Below are 20,502 nucleotides of genomic sequence, written 5' to 3' on the forward strand. Positions count from 1 at the left end.
ATCAGCCCCGGGGAGATGCTTTCTCCCAGACTTGGGGCGCTGGGAAAGGGGCAGAAGGATGCAGCCTGGGGCGGGGGACACACGATGGCAGCTGTCCCTGGAGATGGAGGGTGGGGAGCGGATCGTGCCGGAGCTGCAGCGCATCTCCCCCGCACACACACGCTCGGTTCTTTAATCCTCCGGCTCTGCTCATCCATCCCCCAGCGCTGTGCCAGAGCCGCGGAGCTGCAGCCGGAGCTCGGCTCACCACCCCCGGGGCCAGCCGCTCTCCCCATCCCCTCCTCCGCCTCCATCCAACCGGGGGCGACCGGGCTGACTCCGCAGCCCCTAGGGTGGGCACAGGGACCCCGGCTCCAGAAAGCGGGTGGGTGGGTAGCTGGAGCTGCTCAGTGCGGCCCAATCTCCACCAAGTGTTTATGGGGAAAACCCACCCAGCGGACCCCCACCCAGCCTCATCCTGCCCCCGCATCCGCGGAGCCCGTCCCGGCCGCACTGGTGCTGCCTTTGCTCTCGCATCTCTGCCTAGCCATATTTCTCGCTAAACGCAAACCCGTGTTCATCACTGCCTGGGCTTTATCGGCCTTTTTCTTTTTTTTTTTTTTTTAATCCTTTTTTTCTCCCCCTCCCCCTTTCCCTTCACGGTTTTGCTTCTTGCAAATGGGGCGATAAATCCAGAAAGTGCCACGCACCGCGGAGCAGGGAGATGGAGAATGCTGGAACCCAGCGGTTGCTTTGATGGGGATAAGATGTTCTGGGGAGGGGACAAATAAAGCACCTGAAGGGGCACCAAGGGATCCTGTTCAAAGCAGCATCCACCGCCCGACCCCGCGGTACGGCTCATCTCGGCATGACTCGTCTCGGCACGGCCCGGAGCAGCGCAGCCCTACCTGGAAGAGCCGGAGGATGTTTGCCACCATAATGGACACTGAACTTCCCGAAGCTCCGATCACTCCAACTACTTTCTCCGGCTTGACGAATACTGGTGGCTCCCCGTTGGTGCACCTCACGTCGGAGGTGTCCTTCTGAATCAGAGCCTGGACAAAGGTGAGGGACTGCTCCAAGGCGTAGGTGTCTCGGGAGCAGGTGTCCAAGATCCGAGCCCCCAGCGTGACGTTGGGCAGCAGGTCCGGGTCGCTGTTGATCTGGTCCAAGGCGTAGAGCATCGCCTCCAGCCTGTGGATGCCGTTTTCCTTCTTGATGTCCCCGCAGGGCACGCCCGGGGGGCCCTTGGCGTGGACCGGGAAGAGGCCGCCCAGAGTGATGTCCCCTTCCAGGCGGATGGAATGAGGGGCGTACATCTCCTGCCCATGGACCACCTCGGAGAGCAGCAGCTCCAGCAAGCAGCAGGGCAACTTCAGCAGAGTCAGGAGCCGCAGGAGCTCACCCAACCGGACCATGGTGCTGCCTCCTCCAACACGGCTACCCGGGCGACGCTGGCCCACGCTCCCACCCGCGCTCCCCTTCATGCAGCCACGGAGGGACCGGGCCGGGATGGGAGCCGGGGGAGGGGGCTCGGCCGGTCCCTCCCGCCCTGGCCGCGGCTGCCTCCGCCGCGCTCCGCGGCAGCCCCGGCACTGGGGAGCCGCTTCGAGCAGCTACCGCTTTAAATGGTGGCCAGAGCCTCTCCGCCTCCCGCCCCCTCCACCGCCCCGCCCGCCGCTGCTGCGCAGGATGCGGCCGCACCGCCCGGGGCCGGGCCGGGACAGGGGCTGGGGATGGAGATGATGGGGATTGGAATGGATATGGGATGGGGATGGAATAGGGATGGTGAGGATGAGAAGGGGAAGAGATGGGGATGGAATAGGGATGATGGGGATGGAACCAAGTGGCGACCCCAATCTCTCTACCAGGGGAATAACGGGGGGCTACAGGTGATGCAGGGACCGGCCGGACCTCGATAGCACCGGGGAAGGGGAGAAGCGAGGCACCCCTCCCGCCCCCGTGCCCGGCGCGGAGCGGCAGCGGCCAGGTGATGCTGCCGGGAGCTGGAGCTGTGAGCGGGGGGTGCGCGGCTGCCCGTGGCTCGGAAGCACCAGGCAAAGGGGTTTGCCTTGGGTGGGGGGTGCCCGGTCAGCCCCACCAGAACATCCTTCCTTCCTCCCGGTTGGGGGCTGCGGGCGCCCCCAACTAACGGTGCCCGGCGGGGCTGGGGCTGGCAGCGGAGGGAGCCGGGGGACAGCCGGGGCTTGGAGCCTTCAGCCTGCAGCCCAAATGGCATCCAATGAGCCTGTGGCATCCAAACCGAGTCATCCACCTATTTGACATGGAGAAGAGACACTCCTCCCTGCTAAGGTGGGTACCAAACGGCGCCGGCGAGGAGGAGGAGGAGTCTGGCTGTAACCCCATATTCCCAAAACCGAAGTAATGCAGCCGATCTATTTTAAGATCTCCCAGACCCATTTTTGTTCAGCACACCCAGATCTCGAGGATGCAGGAACATCCTGCTTTTGTTCCCTGCATCCCCAAGCTGTTCCCTCCAGAGAGGCAACACCTGTTGCTGCTCCCTGCTGACCAGCAAATCCATGCCCTGCCACATTCAAGACTACCACAAAATGCATCTCTGATGCCTGGTTCCCACGAGACTGAGCTCAGCTTTTTGATGGCCACCTTCAATTCCTCCTCCATAAACACCAGATCAAGCATCTTCCTCCTTTGGCCCCTAACAGACACTGGACCATCAGCACTTAGAATCATAGAATGGTTTCAGCTGGAAGATACCTCTACGATCATCCAACTGTCAACCCAACACCACCATGGCCACCAAAGCATGTCCCCAAGAGCCACAGACACACCATTCTTGCACGCCTCCAGGGATGGGAACTCCACCACCTCCCTGTAGTCATTCATGAAACCATTGAATCCTAGACTGCTTTGGCCTGGAAGGGACCTTTAAAGCTTATCCAGTCCAACCCCCCTGCAGTCAGCAGGGACATCTGCAACTAGAGCAGGTTGCTCAGAGCCCCATCCAAGCCCAGCTAAACTCTGGAAGTGTTGCTCAACCAAGAGACATCTACAGCTCCTGCTGAATTCCCAACACAATATTCCAGGGACTCATCTGTTCCTGTTTTAAGAGTAAAAAAACCTCACTAAGAGCTGATATTTCTCCTCTCTTGTTAGCCTGGCCAGATTTTCCCTCACCACACCAGGCCATGATGAGCCATGAAGGGACTTTGCTGGGCAGGTTTTGACTGAGATGGAGCTGGCCAGGAGTCAGTGACACATTTTCTAACAATTAAAGCATTTAACCACCTTAAAACCTCTCTACATTAAAAACTGTGTCCTTACCATATTTCCCAGCTTTTTTTTTTTTTCTTCTTTCCCTGGAGTGTTGGTTCTGTGTGTCCACTTGGCAGGAGCTCCTACAACCAAGGTTTCTGAGCTGGTGCTGTTCAGAGACCACCATGACCAGAGGATAAAGGTTCCTCAGTGAAGGAGGTTGTTTGGAGAGTGGCAGAAGCAGAGATGCAGCAGGTTGGAGGATCCTGCAGCAGGGCCAGACTACAATGAACACAAACAACAGCAAAAGCAGCTGGAGAACCCCATTGGAATGATCATTCAGGGGCTTGGGATCAAAAGGGAGTTTTCCCATGGACTGAAAACATCATCAGAGATGATTGCACTGTCAACTGGGTATCATGAGCCAGTTTGTGCCATCACCCAGGCCTTCTGCTGCCTTTTCCCAGCACCTACCCTTCTTCCAAGTTCTGCCAGTCAGGCTCCAGCTTACCCGGTGCCCATTCACCATCCCCTGCTGCACATACACAGCTTGACCCTTTATGGCACTTCATCTCTAGCAGGTGAGGGAGGTTCTCCTCCTTCTCTACTCTGTTCTAGGGAGGCCACAGCTGTAGGACTGGAGCCAGTTCTGGGCTCCTCTTCTTTCAAGAGAGACAGGGAACTGCTGGAGAGAGTCCAGGGGAGGCTACAGAGATGCAGAGGGGCCTGGAGCAGCACTGTGAGGAGCAAAGGCTGAGAGCCTGCAGAATAGCAGCCCCAGAGGGCAGCTGAGCAATGCTAAGCAAGAGCTAAAGGAGCTGTGGGGGGCAAGAGGCTGGGACCAGACTCTGCTCAGTGGTGCCCAGGGACAGCACAAGGGGCAAGGGGCACAAACTGGAACCCAGGAGGTTGCATCTGAGCAGGAGGAGAAAGTTGTTTGTTGTGAGGCTGCTGGAGCCTGGAGCAGGCTGCCCAGAGAGGTTGTGGAGTCTCCTTGTGTGGAGAGCTTCCAACCCCCCCTGGGCATTGTGCTCGTGGGCAAGCTGCTGTGGGTGCCCTGCTGGAGCAGGGAGTTGGGTTAGACTGGGTGAGCACCAGAGCTCCCTTCCAACCCCACCATGCTGGTACTCTGGGATTCTGTGGCTGATCTGATTCTGTATGAATCATTTCTTTCTCAGCCATTCTGTGCTAACCTCAGCTCCATCCTCCTTTGACATCTGAACGTAAGAAACTGAAGTGTGAGCTCTTCAGCATTTATTTACCTCCTGCCCACTTCAAGCTCCATGTGGAGAGTCTCAGCTGTATTTATTATTACTAAAAACCCCTGACTTGAGTGGTTGTGGAGGAGAGTTTGCAAGCACGACTCCAGCTTGTCTTAAGTGCTCAAAATCCAGGAAGGATGTAAATAGAAATCATCTTTTTATTTTTTTTTTTCTTCCTTAACACATCTCAGTGTTTTGCAAGAACCTTCCTCATGATCTTGAAAGTTTCTTGTTGCTGAGTTGGTTTTTTTTTTTTTGTTTTTTTTTTTTTTTTTTTTTACCTTTGGGCAAATCTCTAGTGACATTCAACATGTTTATCCTCTCAAAATTCCAGAAAATCCATCTGCTCTCTATTTCATCCTCCTTTCCCCCACAACCTTTAAAATCAGACCACATAAAATCACAGAATTGGTTTAGTTGGAAGAGATTTCCAAGACCGAGTCCAACCAGCAACCCAACCCCACCATGGCCCTCAAACCACAGCCCCAAGTGCCATGGCCACAGGTTTCTGGAACACCTGCAGGGACAGGGACTCCACCACCTCCCTGGGAGGTCCCTGACCACTCTTGCAGCTAAGAAATTTTTCCTCCTCTCCAACCTACCCCTCCCCTGGCACAATTTCAGGCCATTCCCTCTCCTTCTGTCACCTAATCCTAGAGAAAAGAGACCAACCCCACCTCACTCCAACCTCCTTCTAGATATCCTACATATTCCACTTCCCATTCCCTAAGGGAAAACAGTTGAGCAAGATGGACCCAGGCCCCATCCCAGCTCAGCATCTTGTCTTGCAAGGGCAGCAGCAGCAGAGGCTGGAGCTCTGCAGAATGCAGATGCCTTTAATCTGCTCCTACCATAAGTCTCCTCCTGGTCCCTCACAGATAGAAATTGGTTTAAACCCTGAAGCATGAAAAATTATTCTAATTATCTTACCAAAATTGATCTCCTTAATCATGACTCTGGATGTTCTTGATAGCCATACAAGTGCCCAAGTCCCTCTTCCACTCTCACTGAGCACTTGGCTTCTGTGGCCTCTCCTGGTAATGAGCATCACCCTTTAATTGGACATCCCACCCTCTTTATCAGCTCCCAATTTTTTCCTGCTTTTGAAGTTGGGCTCTTAAAATAGGTGGAAATCTCCCTTTGCTGGTACCTGATCTCCATCCCCCATGTGCAGCCAGCTACCTACATTCAATCTGGTCCTCTCAGACAAGAGACTAAATATAATAGCCTGGGCATCTGTCACTGCCATATTTTACTTGCAGGCAGCATTTCATTTCATTTTGGGGTACTGATTACCTGGAGGTGAGACAGCACTGATTAAATTCCACTGGGAGCCTATCCCACCTGTCCCCTGCAACAGCTCACAGAACCCAAGAGCCATCTCCCAGCCCACCAGAAGGATTCCACGAGTGGCAATCAAGCCAAAATTAGTTTATGGCCACCCAGAACTGAGCTCAGCCACTCTGAAAGCCATCAGTGGGAATTCTGAGTTACAGCATGCCAGATGATGGAAGAGCAAGGGCAGGCATGAGGGGGCTCTGAGCAACCTGCTCTGGTTGCAGACCTCCCTGCTGAATGCAGATGGGATGGACAAGAGGAACTCCAAAGGTCCCTTCTGACCCAAACCAATCTGTGGTTCTATCCCTGAGTCTATGGAAGTTGTGGTCCCCAAGAGATGACTCTGCCAAGGGTCAGGGCTGGGCTGGGTACCAGCTGAGTGCCAGAGGATCTCCAGGAACCTCTCTGCATTCCCAAAGGGAAGAGAAAGGAAAGAAGGGAGAGAGACTGATGGGGTGGGAGAGAAACTCACCCAGCTGAGATGGGAAGAACAATGCCATGGGATAGAGAGACAGAGACACAAACCAAGAGTCAAGCCCAGCCCTGAGGGCAAGGAGGGCACCATTGGCACCACTGATGCTGGGGACAGGCACTGGGCAAGGCCCAGCCTGGACTCAGCACCAGATGGGAAGCAGATTCAGGAGCTGGATGGAGGAGCACAGGGATGGGGATGGAAGGCAGAAGGGACAGAGTCCTGCTGGGACAGCAGGCAGGGAAGAAGAGGCTTGGCCCTGGGGATCCCTCAGCTGGCTCCTGAGGATGCCCTGCAGGGGCTGCAGTCCCTTGGGAGGCACTTGAGGCTCCCCTGTCCTGGCTGCTCCTCCCCACAGCTGCCACCTCTGCCTTCCTGCCCCCCAAGGTGTGCCACAAGCTGTGGCAGTGCCCTTGGTGTGGCCAGCAGCAAGTCTGAGGCAGAGGCTTTGTGCAGCCCAGCCCTTGGCAGGAACTCTGCCATCAGCTTCTGCCTGCTAGGAGCAGCCTCTGGCTGTGCCAAGCTGCCCTGAGCTTCAGCAAGGACCTCCCTGAGCAGAGCCTGAGCTGGGCAGTGCCAGCCCTGAGCAGCCCCAGCTCTGCCCTGGCTCACACCAGCAGGACACTGAATCTCAATGTCTATAACATAGAAAATGATTGATTTATTTATATCTTATTCTAAATAATTGGATCAGAGATTGTTAAAAAAACTTTCCAAATCACAAGTTTTCTCTGTCTTTAACAGAACCCCCAGCAAAACAGCAGAGCTCTGGAGCTGCTGCTCAGAAGCATTTCTCCTGCTCTAATGCTTGCCCCTCTCCCCCCATGGCCACTCACAGTTATTTTCCATCTCCAGCCACCTCCTGAGTCCTGTCTCCTGTGCCCAGGCTGCTCCTGCTCAAAAAAAGGAAGGCGGCTCTGGGAGGGGAAGCAGACCCTTGGCTGGAGGTCGCAGCCAATCTGTTCCATGTGGCACTGAGGCCAAGTTGGGCTCAGGGTTGGGCTCTTGCCTCTCCCCCACACGGCGGCAGGCAGGGCACCGCCGCGCAGCCAGCTGCCACGGACGGGGGGGACCCCACTGCTGACGTGGGACAAGGGTCCCCACGGTGCAGCCTCATGGGGAGACCTTCTTGCCCCCGAAGAGAAGTGACAGGTGCTCTGTGACCCAGCAGGGCTGGCACAGCGCAGGGCTGGAGCCATCACCCTGACCGGGGCCACATCCCTGGGGCACTGCCTAGCGTCTGCCTGCTCCTGTTGGCAAGGATGTGCCTTGGCACGGGGTCCGAGGAGTGCTCAGCAGAGCTCCAAGCACTCCCAGCCGAGGTGTGAGGCTTTCCGAAGTTACCCACGGCATGGAAGCATGGCTAAAGGGGCAGCTCTGGGAGAAGCAGCCAGGCTGCAGTGCCAGTGACTGCTGCTCCTGGCAGCTCACACCCTGCTGCCTCAGCTCCTGTGCCCCAGGGGCTCAGCACACCTGGAAAGATCATTTTTGACCAAGCCATTAAAAAATAAAAATAACCACACTGGAAAGTTTTCCCAGTGCAAAAAAATGGTCATTTGGGGTAACTTTCACCCATCCAGGCTATCCCTGTAAAATATTATCAGAGCCTGCAAGGTCAGAAAGGGGAAACATTGTCAGTGAGTGGGGGGCTCCTAGAATGTGTTGGGGTGTCCTGGTGTGAGCCAGAGCAGAGCTGGGGCTGCTCAGGGCTGGCACTGCCCAGCTCAGGCTCTGCTCAGGGAGGTCCTTGCTGAAGCTCAGGGCAGCTTGGCACAGCCAGAGGCTGCTCCAAGCAGGCAGAAGCTGATGGCAGAGTTCCTGCCAAGGGCTGGGATGCACAAAGCCTCTGCCTCAGACTTGCTGCTGAGCACACCAAGGGCACTGCCACAGCTTGTGCCACACCTTTGGGGCAGGAAGGCAGAGGTGGCAGCTGTGGGGAGGAGCAGCCAGAGCTCCAGGTGCTGTGGTTGATGGTGCTGGGCTTGTGAGTGGAAGTAGGTGAACTACTTTCAGATGAAGCAGTGATGAGGAGGGCCAGGTGGGCTGACAGCCTCAGAACTGATCCACTTCCACTGGGGTCGATAAAAACTCATTAATTTGAAAGATTGAACCATTAATTTGAAAGCTTTTGCCAGAGCAGTGGGAGCAGGTCTGCAGAATTAAACAATGCAGGGACAGGGACATCCTCCCAGCCTCAAAACACAAATCCTATTGCTGGGTACAAGCAGAACCAGGTTAAATCCCTTCAAGAGGAGATGAACTGGGCCAGCAGCCATCTAAAAAGGCTCTCTCTGCCTATCAATATTTTCACACCTAAGAGAAAATGGATTTTATCCTCACTCAGTTCCAATCAATGCCTTTTGTTGTTAGTGGAGGAGCTGAACAGCTGAAGATTCGACTCACACAAATGGTGATGCCCCAGGGTGAGATACTGGCACTGGCTTAAGATCTTCACACAGTCACAGAATGCTGGGGGTTGGAAGGGACCTCTGGAGATCCTCCAGTCCAGCCCCCCCTGGCTAAGGCAGGGCACCCACACCAGCTTGCCCAGGGTCACAATGGCCAGGGGGTTGGAATCTGCCCCAAACTGGAGGCCACTAGGAATGTTGGGATGGAGCCCAGCTCCCAAGCAACTTAACCAAAGTTAATTCCTTTTCACAAGTCCACAGACTGCACTGGGTTGGAAGGGAGCCTCAAAGGGCATCTTGGCCAACCCCCTGCAGGCAGCAGGGACACCTCCAGCTAGAGCAGGATGCCCAGGGTCACATCCAGGCTGATCCTGAATGACTCCAGAGACAGGGTCTCAAACATCTCTGTGGGCAACCTGTTCCAGTGTCTCCCCACCCTCACTGTGCACAACTCCCTCCTGATGTCCAACCTAACTCTGCCCTGCTCCAGCTCCAAACCATTGCCTCTCATCCTATCCCACAGCCCCTTCTGAACAGTCCCTCCCCAGCCTGCCTGCAGCTCCCCTGCAGATACTGAACTGCAGCTCTGAGGTCTCCCTGGAGCCTTCTCTTCTGCAGGCTGAACACCCCCAGCTCCCTCAGCCTGTCCCCACAGGGGATGTCCCCCAGCCCTCTGATCATCTTTGTGGCCTCCTTTGGACCCACATCAACAGGTCCATGGCCTTCTCATGTTGAGTTTCCAACCACTGCCCCATTTCCTTACTTCAAAACCTTGCTCCAGTGCAGAGCAGAGCATGGCAATGGAGACAGGTGAGAGATTTGCTTATTAACCACAGCCCTGAGCTGCAGGAGAGCACTTCTGAAACACTGCTCCCTGCTAACTCCATCACTGTCACCTCCTCACCACTTCGCCGACCCTGCTCCTCAGCACAGCAGTGCAGCCAAAGTGCCAACCCTTGTATCAATTCCTTATTTATAACCCTGGTTAAATATTGAAGCAATAGTGTAAAATACCTGATTCCATCCCTTCCCTTTCCCCAGCTCTGTCACAGATGACAAATCCCTGCCTGCCCCCAGCCCTGCTCCCAAACTAAACAGCTTCCAGCATAGCTTCGCTGTGATGTGCACAGCCAAGAACCAAACCTGATACAGATACTGGATCAAACCTTGTCCTCTGTGGCAATCCAATTTCACCCTGACACGTTGATTGCTTGCTCTAACTCTGCAGCTGCTGTCCCAAAGGGTGCTAAGGGAGAGGAGATGTTTGGGTTTTTATTCCCTCTGTGAGAAGATGACATGAAATAAATCCAGGAGAAGACAGAAGAACAACGGAGGGTTTGGTATGCAGGAGGCAGCCTGCAGAAGGGAAGGGAAACAAAAAAGTGGAGATGAGATTTTCTTTTTCTTTTTTTTTTTTTTAAGGTGCTCCCAGACAAAGAGCAGGGGATAGAAGGAGAGGAAATGGCCTGAAATGGTGCCGGGGGGGGGGGGGGGGGGGGGGGGGGAGGGGGGGGTAGGTTGGAGAGGAAGGAAAATTTCTTAGCTGAAAGAATGGTCAGGGATTGGCACAGGCTGCCCAGGGAGGTGGTGGAGTCCCCATCCCTGGAGGTGTTCCAGAAAGCTGTGACCATGGCACTTGGGGTTTGATGGCCATGGTGGGGTTGGGTTGGTGTTGGACTGGAGGATCTTGGAGGTCTTTTCCAACTCAAACAATTCTTTGATTCTCTGAGTGGTACAAAATCTGGTGGAATTGGTGACACTGAGCCACTCCAAACCAAGGCAGGCAGGGCATGCATGGGCTTCTGAAACTCCTTCCACAATGTCCTCTCTGCTCACCAGCAGCTGGAAGCACAGAACCTCTCTGGCAAGCTGGCAGATGCCACGGATGGACAAATGACACTTTGGAAGCTGCAGCTCATAAAACCATAGAATGGTTTGGGTGGGAAGGGACATTCAAAGCTCAACCAGTCCAGCCCCTGCCCTCAGCAAGGCCATCCCCAGCCAGGGCAGGCTGCTCACAGCCACAACCAACCTGACCTGCACTGCTGCCAGCCATGGGGCAGCTCCCACCTCTCTGGGCAGCCTGGGCCAGGCTCTCCCCACCCTCAGCATCAAACATTTCTCCCTTCTCTCCACTCTCAATCTCCCTCTTGGAGTCCAAACCATCCCCCTTTGTCCTGTCCCACAGGCCCTGCTCAAGAGTCTGTCCCCAGCTTCCTGATTGTCCTCTTGAAGCACTGCAAGGCCACCAGAAGGTCTCCCTGGAGCCTTCTCCTCTCCAGGTTGAATTTTGCCAGCCTGGCCTCACAGCAGGGGACTTCCAGCCCTGCCAGCATTGCTGTGCCCTCCCCTGGCCCTGCTCCACCAGGTCCCTGTCTGTGCTGGGCTGAAGACCCCAGAGCTGTCCCACCACTGCAGGGGGGTCTCAGCAGAGCACAGCAGAAGGGCAGAATTCCCTGCCTGCCCCTGCTGCCCACACTGCTGGGGCCCAGGACATGGTTTGGGCTGGGAGCACACATTTTTTATTCAGGTCCATAAACCAAGCCCATCCAACCCCAAAATGCAGGGGCAGGTTTCACAGAAGGGTTTTGAACCCTTGAAGTGAGGGCTTTTTGCCAGGCACAGGAGGAAGGGAAGGGGTGCTGAGCTCCCCTGCAGTGCACCATTAATTGTCACTTATTTAAGTGAAGCCTTGTAAAAAAATCACAGATTTCCCACAAACTTCCATGGAAATCAAACCCCAAGCAGAAAGCTAAACAAGCCCAGCAAGGGAGATGGCTGCAGGCTCAGCAGCAGAAGTAACAAACCCCTTGTGGGCACCTCAGCAGCTGAGGCAGAGGCAGGTACAAGGAGAAAGGAGACCCACAGCAGCCCAAAGGCACAATCAGGAGGTGCTCTGGGACCCTTCACCCGAGGAGAACATCTCCTGCTGAGACATTTGCTGGGTTTGAACAGGAAAAGTCCATAAAGAAACCATTTCCCCCTTTAGCTGTGTTAGAAATGCACAATGTGGAGCTGCTACTCACTGTGGATTCAACCTGAGAGCTTCTCTTGCATGCCAAGATCTCTGCCCAGGCTCTCACCAGCACTGCCACTGGCTGCCAGAACCTCCTAGAGCAGGTCAGGAAGTGTGGGTTAGAGGAGTGGTGGCTTGGGAACTGGCTGAAGGACAGAGCTCAGAGGGTTGTGATCAGTGCTGCAGAGTCTACTTGGAGATGTGGAGCTTGCAGGTTCCCCAGGGGTCAGGACTGAGTCCAAACTTGTTCATAGAACCCCAGAGTGGGTTGGGTTGGAAGGGAGCTTAAAGCTTACCCAGTGCCAACCACCCTGCCATGGCCTCTCTTGTGTGCCAAGATATCTGCCCAGTCTGCATGGCTAACCTGGGGGAGCCTGGGTTCAGGTTCCACAAATCTTTGTGTGCAGAATTCTCCTGATGAAAGAGGAGAACCTGATCTTCACAGGACCAACCACAGCTGTTAGGTTACTTGGGTAAGGAAAAATCCATCCCCAGACTCAGCTTCCCCTTAACCTTCTTGGGCTGGGGCCAAAGGAGGCAACAAGAGTGATCCAAATCATGGTCTGGGTGTAAGGGACCTTAAAGATCATCCAGTGCCAACCCTCCCAGGCCATGGACAGGGACACCTCCCACTAGAGGAGGTTGCTCATGGCCTCATCCAGTCTGGTCTCATCCAAGGGTGAGTCAGTCACAGGCTCCCTAGGCAGCCTGTTCAGTGCCTCCTCACCCTCACTCTCAACAATTTCTTCCTAATATCTCATGGTTGGAAGCTCTCTGCTGTGAGGCCAGGCTGGGAGAGTTGGGGTTGTTCAGCCTGGAGAGGAGAAGGCTCCAGGGAAACCTTCTGGTAGCCTTTTGGGACAAAGAAGAAAGGTGGGGTGACAGGACAAGGGGGGATGGTTTGAACTCCAAGAGGGAGATGGAGAGTGGAGAGAAGGGAGAAATGTTTGATGCTGAGGGTGGGGAGAGCCTGGCCCAGGCTGCCCAGAGAGGTGGGAGCTGCCCCATGGCTGGCAGCAGTGCAGGTCAGGTTGGTTGTGGCTGTGAGCAGCCTGCTCTGGCTGGGGATGTCCCTGCTGAGGGCAGGGATTGGGCTAGAGGAACTTTGGGGGACCCTTCCCACCCAAACCATTCCCTGACTAAGCAAACATCCTTTGCACCCCAGGACAACCCATGGGTACTTACTGAACCTCGTTCCTGTGTAACACAACCAAACTTTGAGGTTTTGCTTAATTTTAGCAGGTTGGTTTTGATTTTTTTTTTCCTCTTGACCCAGATCTGAAAGGCTTTTACTGCTGGGAAATAAATCCTGCAGCAGCTCTCCTTTCCCCAGCATTTATTTTTATATTCAAATCAGAGAGTTCTTTGCTCTTGCTCTTTAATTCCTTACCTGGACAGTGCTCTGCACTGCCTAGAAGTTCAGAACTTTCCTTTGACTCCTCCACTGACATCTCCATCAGCTCAGGGTACAACCTAGGCTAGGTCAAAGTGAACCCTTGAAAGCAGAAATGGTGGCTCAGGACTTGCTTGAGTGGATGAAGTAAATCCTCTTTTGAGGGCACTTCACTTTAGAGGAACAGAAAATGAAATTCAGGAAGAGATGCTGGAATGAGAGTGGATTTCAGAGGGGTCACAGCATGCCAGTCTGGGAGAGGTTGGAAGGCACCTCTGGAGCTCATCCAGCCCAACCCCCTGCTCCAGCAGGGCACCCACAGCAGCTTGCCCAGCAGCACAATGCCCAGGGGGGGTTGGAAGCTCTCCACACAAGGAGACTCCACAACCAATCTGGGCAGCCTGCTCCAGGCTCCAGCACCCTCACAACAAACAACTTTCTCCTTATCTCCAGATGGATCCTCCTGGGTTCCAGTTTGTGCCCCTTGCCCCTTGTGCTGTCCCTGGGCACCACTGAGCAGAGTCTGGCCCCAGCCTCTTGCCTCCCACAGCTCCTTTAGCTCTTGCTGAGCATTGCTCAGCTGCCCTCTGGGGCTGCTCTTCTGCAGGCTCTCAGCCCCAGAGCTCTCAGCCTTTGCTCCTCACAGAGCTGCTCCAGGGCCCTCAGCATCTCTGTAGCCTTCCCTGGATTCTCTCCAGGGTTTATTTATCTGGAGCTGATGAGTGTGAAGCAGCACTGGCTGGAGACTCAGCATGAACTCCTGTCCTAGCTCTGGCACAGGCATGAAGAAGAATCAGTGTACAAGACAAAACCCATTCAATTTTCTGCTTGTTTAATTCCTTTCCATTCTTTACAAAGACAAAAAAAGCAAGGGGAAAAAAAAAAGAAAAAAGAAAAAAGGGATTCTGGAGAAAAGCAGCAAAAGAAAAAGGCAAAAGTATGAAAGCACTTAAGAAGGAAAAAACCCTCTTGGTGTTTCTTGTGCTTTCTTCTTCACTTCTACATCCACACCTTAGCCTTTCAGCAGTAAGTAAATCACAAGAGGAAGTCCCACAGCACAGAGGCAGCTCCAAACTGTCTGTCTCCCATGGGGACAGGCTGACAGACCTGGGGCTGTTCAGCCTGGAGAAGAGAAGGCTCCAGAGCAGCCTTCCAGGACCTGAAGGGGCTCTAGGAGAGCTGGGGAGGTACTTTGGACAAGGGCTGGGAGTGCCAGGATGAGGGACAATGGCTTTGAGCTGGGAGAGGGGAGACAGAGTGGAGATGAGGAAGAAATTGTTGAGAGTAAGGGTAGGGAGAGACTGGCACAGGTTTCCCAGGGAGGCTGTGGCTGCCTCCTCCCTGGAGGTGTTCCAGACCAGGTTGGATGAGACCTTGAGCAAGCTGGGCTGGGGGGAGGTTGGAATTGGATGAGCTTTCAGGTCCCTTCCAACTCAAAGCATTCAATGTCTCCCCAATTTCCAAAGGACAAAGCCTTCAGTGGGGCTATCAGAAGGCTGCCCAGGGGCCTCTGGCTTGGAGGAGACCAGAGGAGTCTGCAGGAGGTTCTTTATCTCTCTAACCAAGCCCTTAATCCCTGCCAGGAGTGCTGATGCCAGCCCATCGGTCAGCCAAGAGCAGGATGAAGAGGTGGTGAGCACTAGAGCCACCTGGCTGGAGCTCAGGCTGAGCTCCCAACAATCTCCATGAAACACAGCAAATGTCCTTCCCTTCCTCAGTGCCAGGCAGCAGAATTTCCATTTCCCAAAGAGGAATTTTTTTTTTTTTTTGTTAAACTCTCATTTTATAGCTCCGACTCCTTTTATGAAGCAACAGTTAGGAAGCTATTTCCACCATAAATTACTTAAATCTTCTCCTGCCTGATTGCCACTAGAACTAAGCTCACATTCTCCAGCTGAAAGTCTTTTTGGAGCTCATTTCCCTTTTCCATGCCCAGAAAACAAAAGGATTGTTCACATCTAAGGAGCACAGCCTCCAAACCAGGAGAAGGGAACAGTGGCCATGGGTACAATCCTGGTGGAAACATTCATCTTCCACCTCCACCTTTTGTGTCCAGGTTCTCCACATTGGCTTCATCAGAAGAACCTCAAGCCTTTAGCCAAGGACCTTACCTGATGGTTTTGTTGTGTGCAGCCAACCTTGTGGTGCCTTGGGAGTGCTCCAGGTCTTGCATGCACATTAGAGTGTGGAGCTGGAGGTGAGAAGATTAAATTCCCAAATTAATGCCCAGGTTTTGTGCACTTACAAGATGAAGGACCTAGAGCACAGGTCTGGTGAGGAGAAGCTGAGGGAACTGAGGGTGTTGAGCTTGGAGAAGAGGCTGAGGGGAGACCTCATTGCTCTCTACAGCTCCCTGAGAGAAGGTTGGAGCCAGGTGGGGTTGGGCTCTTCTCCAAAGGAACGAGTGACAAGAGAAAATGGCCTCAAGTTACACTAGGGCAGGTTTAGGTTAGACATGAGGAACAGTTTCTACTCCAAAAGTGTTGTCCAGGCCTGGCTCAGACTGCCAAGGGCAGTGGTGGAGTCTCCATCCCTAGAGAGGTTTCAAAGCCCTGGAGGGGTGGTGCTGAGGGCTGTGGTTCAGTGGCAGCCTGGCAGTGCTGGCTTCATGGTTGGACTTGATGATCTTAAAGGTGTTCTGCAGCCAAAATCATTCTCTGCTTCTGCAGTCAGAGGAATTAAGTGCAGAGCAGAGGCCTCCAGAGAGCATGGCTGGGGTGCAGAAACAGGATGGTGAAGGAGTAGATCTGACCCAGCCAAAGGGCAGGAGCTAAATCAGGCAGGATCAGCAGCTGCACCATGGCAAAGGATTTGTCACTCAGTGGCTGCATAACTTCAGCCAAAACAAAGGCTGCTGTGACAAACTCATTTGATGATTAAGCCCCAAAGTCTTTGAACATCAGACCTGAAGTCGTTAGGCCAGAGGTCCTATTTCTACTCTGTCACTTCACAGTTTTTCACTTTATGGATGCAGTTCTCATTCAAGGGCCACAATTCCTTGTTTCCTTCACCCTGCCAGAAGTCTTTGCCTTCTCCTGAAATATTCACTTGGAAAAGCATTCAGAGGAAGGTCACAGCCAACAATGAGCACAACCACCCCAAACCCACCATCAGCTTGGGGCATTTCCATCAGTCCAGCTCCTGCTGATCACAGAATCACAGAACAGAACGGCTTGGAAGGAACCTCTGGAGATCATCCAGTCCAACCCCCCTGCTCCAGCAGGGCACCCACAGCAGCTTGCAACAACAGCCAGGGGGGTTGGAAGCTCTCCTAAGGAAGAAGACTCCACTGCCCCTCTGAGCAGCCAAGATCATCAAGTCCAACTTCCCTGCCAAAGAAGGAGCACCCAGGGAACACATCCAGGTAGGACTTGAAAGTCTCCAGAGAAAGAGACTCCACAGACTGGGCAGCCTGCTCCAGGCCCCCAGCACCCTCACACCAAATGAGTTTCTCCTCCTACTCAGATGGAATCTCCTGGGTTCCACTTTGTGTCCACTGCCCCTTGTCCTGTCCCTGGACATCTCTGAGCAGAGCCTGGCCCCAGCCTCTTGCCCCTCATCCTTTAGATATTTATAGACACTGCTCAGATCCCTTCTCAGTCTTCTCCAGGCTGCACAGCCCCAGGGCTCTGAGCCCTTCAGGGTGACAGAGGTTCCAGGCCCTTCAGCATCCTCATAGTCTCCACTGGACTCTCTCCAGTCTGTCCCTGTCTCTCTGGAGCTGGGGAGCCCAGAACTGGACACAACCCTCCAGCTGTGGTCCCACCAGGGCAGAGTGGAGAGGGAGGAGAACCTCTCTTGACCTGCTGACCACACTCTTCTTCAAGCACCCCAGGATCCCCTTGGAGTTCTTGGCACCAAGGGCACACTGCTGTGCCATGGAGAGCTTACTGCCCCCCAGCACTCCCAGGTCCTCTCCATGGAGCTCCTGTTGGAGCTGTGTGGCTGTTCAACAATTTCTCACTTTCCTCCTCCACCTGAACCAGCCCAAATCTCTCACACTCAGCCACTGCTGGCAGCAGCAGAGGAAGGCTGCAGAGCTCCTGGGTCCCCAGGAGAAGCAGGGAAGCATTTTGCTTAACACATTCCTCTTTTCCTCAGCATTCTTCATGCTAATTGAGTTTTAAAACTCGAGTGGAGCTTCCTGGTGGCAGTTCCTGCCCCATCACACCTTATGTTTTTGAGGCCATTCTGTGTCTCCTGGGACCTGGGTTCAATTCCAGAGGTTTTTTGGTTGTTTTGTGTTGTGGTTTTTCTTTTCCCCCCTACAGCTTTCCTGTGTAGGACCCTGGGGAACGATCTCATTTCTTGCCAAGGCAGTTCATCTCCTGCTCAGTAATAACACAGCCACTAATTCACAGAGCTCCCAGACACTTAGAACTGGAGCAATAAAACTTGCAAACATGTGGGAAAGAGAAAGCCATGGAAATATGATTCCCAGCCCAGCTGAAGTGGCTAAGAACCCAACTGAAATTCAAATCTCTCTTCTCTCTCTGCCCCTAGCTGATGGTTCCCCTCAGCTACTCACTTGAAATGCTTGTGCACAGCCACTCTCCATCGAGATGGCTTTCATTTCCCTCTCACAAATCCACCATCTTCCATGTTTCAAGGAGAGAAAAAACAATAATTTAAGTATGAAAATGCCCTCCTTCATATTCTTGGAAAGGCTGAAAGTCCAGGCACACCTCACCAGCACTGCCCCTGACTGCCAGAACCTCCTAGAGCAGGTCAGGAAGTGTGGGTCATCCACAGCCTCCCTGGGCAGCCTGTTCAGTGCCTCCTCACCCTCATTCTTCACAATTTCTTCTTCATCTCCACTCTCAATCACTCCCCTCCCAGCTCAAAGCCATTGTGCCTCCTCCTGTCACTCCCAGCCCTTGTCAGAAGTCCCTCCCCAGCTGTCCTGGATCCTCTTCAGGCACTGAAAGGCTGCTCTGAGATCTCCCTGCAGCCTTCTCTTCATGACCATGAGTCATGGGGAGCAGAGCTGCTCAAATCCATCACTTTCTTTTCATAGGGTCAGAAAATTGGTGGTGGAAGTTGGTGGATTGGAAAGTTAGATGGAGGTGGTGGTGGTGGTGCTGATCACAGCCCTTCCAGTAACCAACTGTGAAAGAGCCTCCTCAGATCATGATGACTCAGGAACTGCTCTGCTACGTGAAGAGAGCTCAGCAACGACCCAAGAGCTGCTTGAAACCACCTACAGCTTCCAAGCAGCACTCAGAGAAGCTCCTCCATGGGGACAGTGGCAGTGAGTGGATGTCCCCACTGCAGCCAGCTGCCTTGTGGCTTCATCTCTGGGATCTGCTGCCTCCATGCCAGCAGGGCTGGCAGGACAATCAGCTCTTGCCTGGAGCTGGGATGCAAACTCTCCTCTGCATGACACCAGCTCCTGTGGAGGCCTCCAAGAGGAGCAGCCCTAAGAGGCAGAATTTAGCAACACCACAGGCTAGAGACCTTGCTAAAGAAGAACAGCTCCTTCCCCCCTGCCTCTTGGAGAGGGCTCACCTTCTTCCAGCTGCAACTGACCTTTCTGAGCTGGACAAGCCCAAACAGTCATCCCTTGGCATTTCTGATCCATATCCAAAGGTTTCCAACAGGAGACACCTTCCTAACCTGTAGCAAAAGAAAGAAATCTCCTACTAGCAGGGAGGGTTTTTTTCCCCCTGCAAGAGTGGTCAGGGACTGGCATGGGCTGCCCAGGGAGGTGGTGGAGTCCCCATCCCTGGAGGTGTTCCAGAACCCTGTGGCCATGTCCCTTGGGGCCATGGTTGGGTGGCCATGGTTTGGTGGCCATGGTGGGGTTGGGTTGCTGGTTGGACTGGAGGATCTCAGAGGCCTTTCCCAACCCAAACCATTCCCTGGTTCTATAGATGGTACCAATCTGGTGAAACTGAAATAAAACCCCTTGAGCCATTCCAAAGCAAGGGAAGGGAGGAACAAAAGAGGAGTGAGGAGCTGTCCTCACTGCCTGGAGCCTTCTGAACACCCCCAGCTCCCTCTCTCCATCTCTGGCAATGGGCACTGGCAGCCCCAGAAGGAAACTGCTTCCATGCTGTCCTCCCTGCTCACCATCAGCTGGGAAGCATTGAGAATTTCTTGGTGTGGCAGTTTGGGCTGGGTGCCCCCTGCCACTGCTGCATGAGATACACCTCTGGTGTCCTGGGTGCCCACCCACAGGGGTGGACACAGGAAACGACGTATTTCTACCCATAAGTCCTGCACCCTATAAGGCCATCTGCAGAGTCATTCTCTTCCTCTTTCTTCCCTCTCTGCTCCCACGGGAGATGTCCTCTCTTATCGGGTAATGCCGGGGGAGCATCCTCAAGGCCTCTTAGGCCTGTCTAGGCCTAATGCCAGGAGGAGAATGGAGGGGGGGGCAGTCTCAGACCTGGCCAGCCTGAGACTTGCCTAGCAGTGGGAGGGGGAAGAAAGAGCCCTGGGGGGTTTGGGTTTACCCTCAGGTGGGAAGAAGGGAAGGATTGGGAAGCTTTTGGGAATTCTGTGAGGGGTTCTGTACGCTTTGGGATACTCTTTGTCACTATGCTTTGTGGTTTGTAGTTCTCTGTAGCTTCACCAATTGCTTTTCCATTTAAACTTTTCCATCACTCTCCAATCCGTTTGTGTGAGTCTCATTCTTTTGTCCCTTTCGGGGCAAGAGAGGATCTGTCTGGCCCCAAACCAGCACACTTGGACACATTGACACAGGCCATGGATGAACAAATGTCCATATGGAAGCTGCAGCTCATAGAATCATTGACTCATGGAATGATTTCCTTGGAAGGAACCTTTCAAAGTCATCCAGTCCAACCCTTTGCAGCCAGCAGGGACATCTGCAGCTCCACCAGACTGCTCAGAACCCTAACCAGCCTGAGCTGGGATGGTACCAGGGGCATGGTTTAGCAGCACACTTGGTGCTGCTGGTTAATGGTTGGCCATGGTTTGATGGCCATGGTGGTGTTGGGTTTGATGGTTGGACTGGGTGATCTTGGAGGTCTTTTCCAACCCTATGATTCATCTGGAGCTGGTGCTAGCTCTTGACATTTGCATTCTGCTGCTGCAGCTCTCTCTCAGAACTTCTTCACATCCAACCTCAACCTGCTCTGCTCTCATTCCAAACCATTCCTTCTCATCGTGTCCCTGCAGACCTTTGCCAACAGTCCCTCTGCAGCCTTCTTGTAGCCTCCTTCAGGACCTGGAAGGCAGCTCTAAGGTCTGCCTGGAGCCTTCTGAACACCTCCAGCTCCCTCTCTCCATCTCTGGCAATGGGCACTGGCAGCCCCAGAAGGCCAATGGCTGCCATTGGCCTTCTGGGGCTGCCAGTGCCCATTGCTGGCTCCTGCCCAGTTTCTCCCCCACCAGCACCCCCATGATGATAACTCTAAAAGAGTGGGGGG

General features: G+C 53.9%; 1 protein-coding gene across 1 annotated transcript in view; it reads right to left on the reverse strand.

Moving 5' to 3' along the window:
- The window catches only part of GRM7 (glutamate metabotropic receptor 7), a 215,125-nt gene extending 213,713 nt beyond the window's left edge, over positions 1 to 1,412 (reverse strand). The window contains exon 1 of the mRNA XM_054387175.1: positions 888 to 1,412. Within this exon, the coding sequence (XP_054243150.1) occupies positions 888 to 1,397 (510 nt within the window). The 5' untranslated portion in view covers positions 1,398 to 1,412. The remainder of the gene's footprint in view (positions 1 to 887) is intronic.
- Between the last annotated feature and the right edge of the window lie 19,090 nt (positions 1,413 to 20,502).

Source organism: Indicator indicator, chromosome 15, assembly GCF_027791375.1.
Source record: "Indicator indicator isolate 239-I01 chromosome 15, UM_Iind_1.1, whole genome shotgun sequence".
Taxonomy (NCBI): domain Eukaryota; kingdom Metazoa; phylum Chordata; class Aves; order Piciformes; family Indicatoridae; genus Indicator; species Indicator indicator.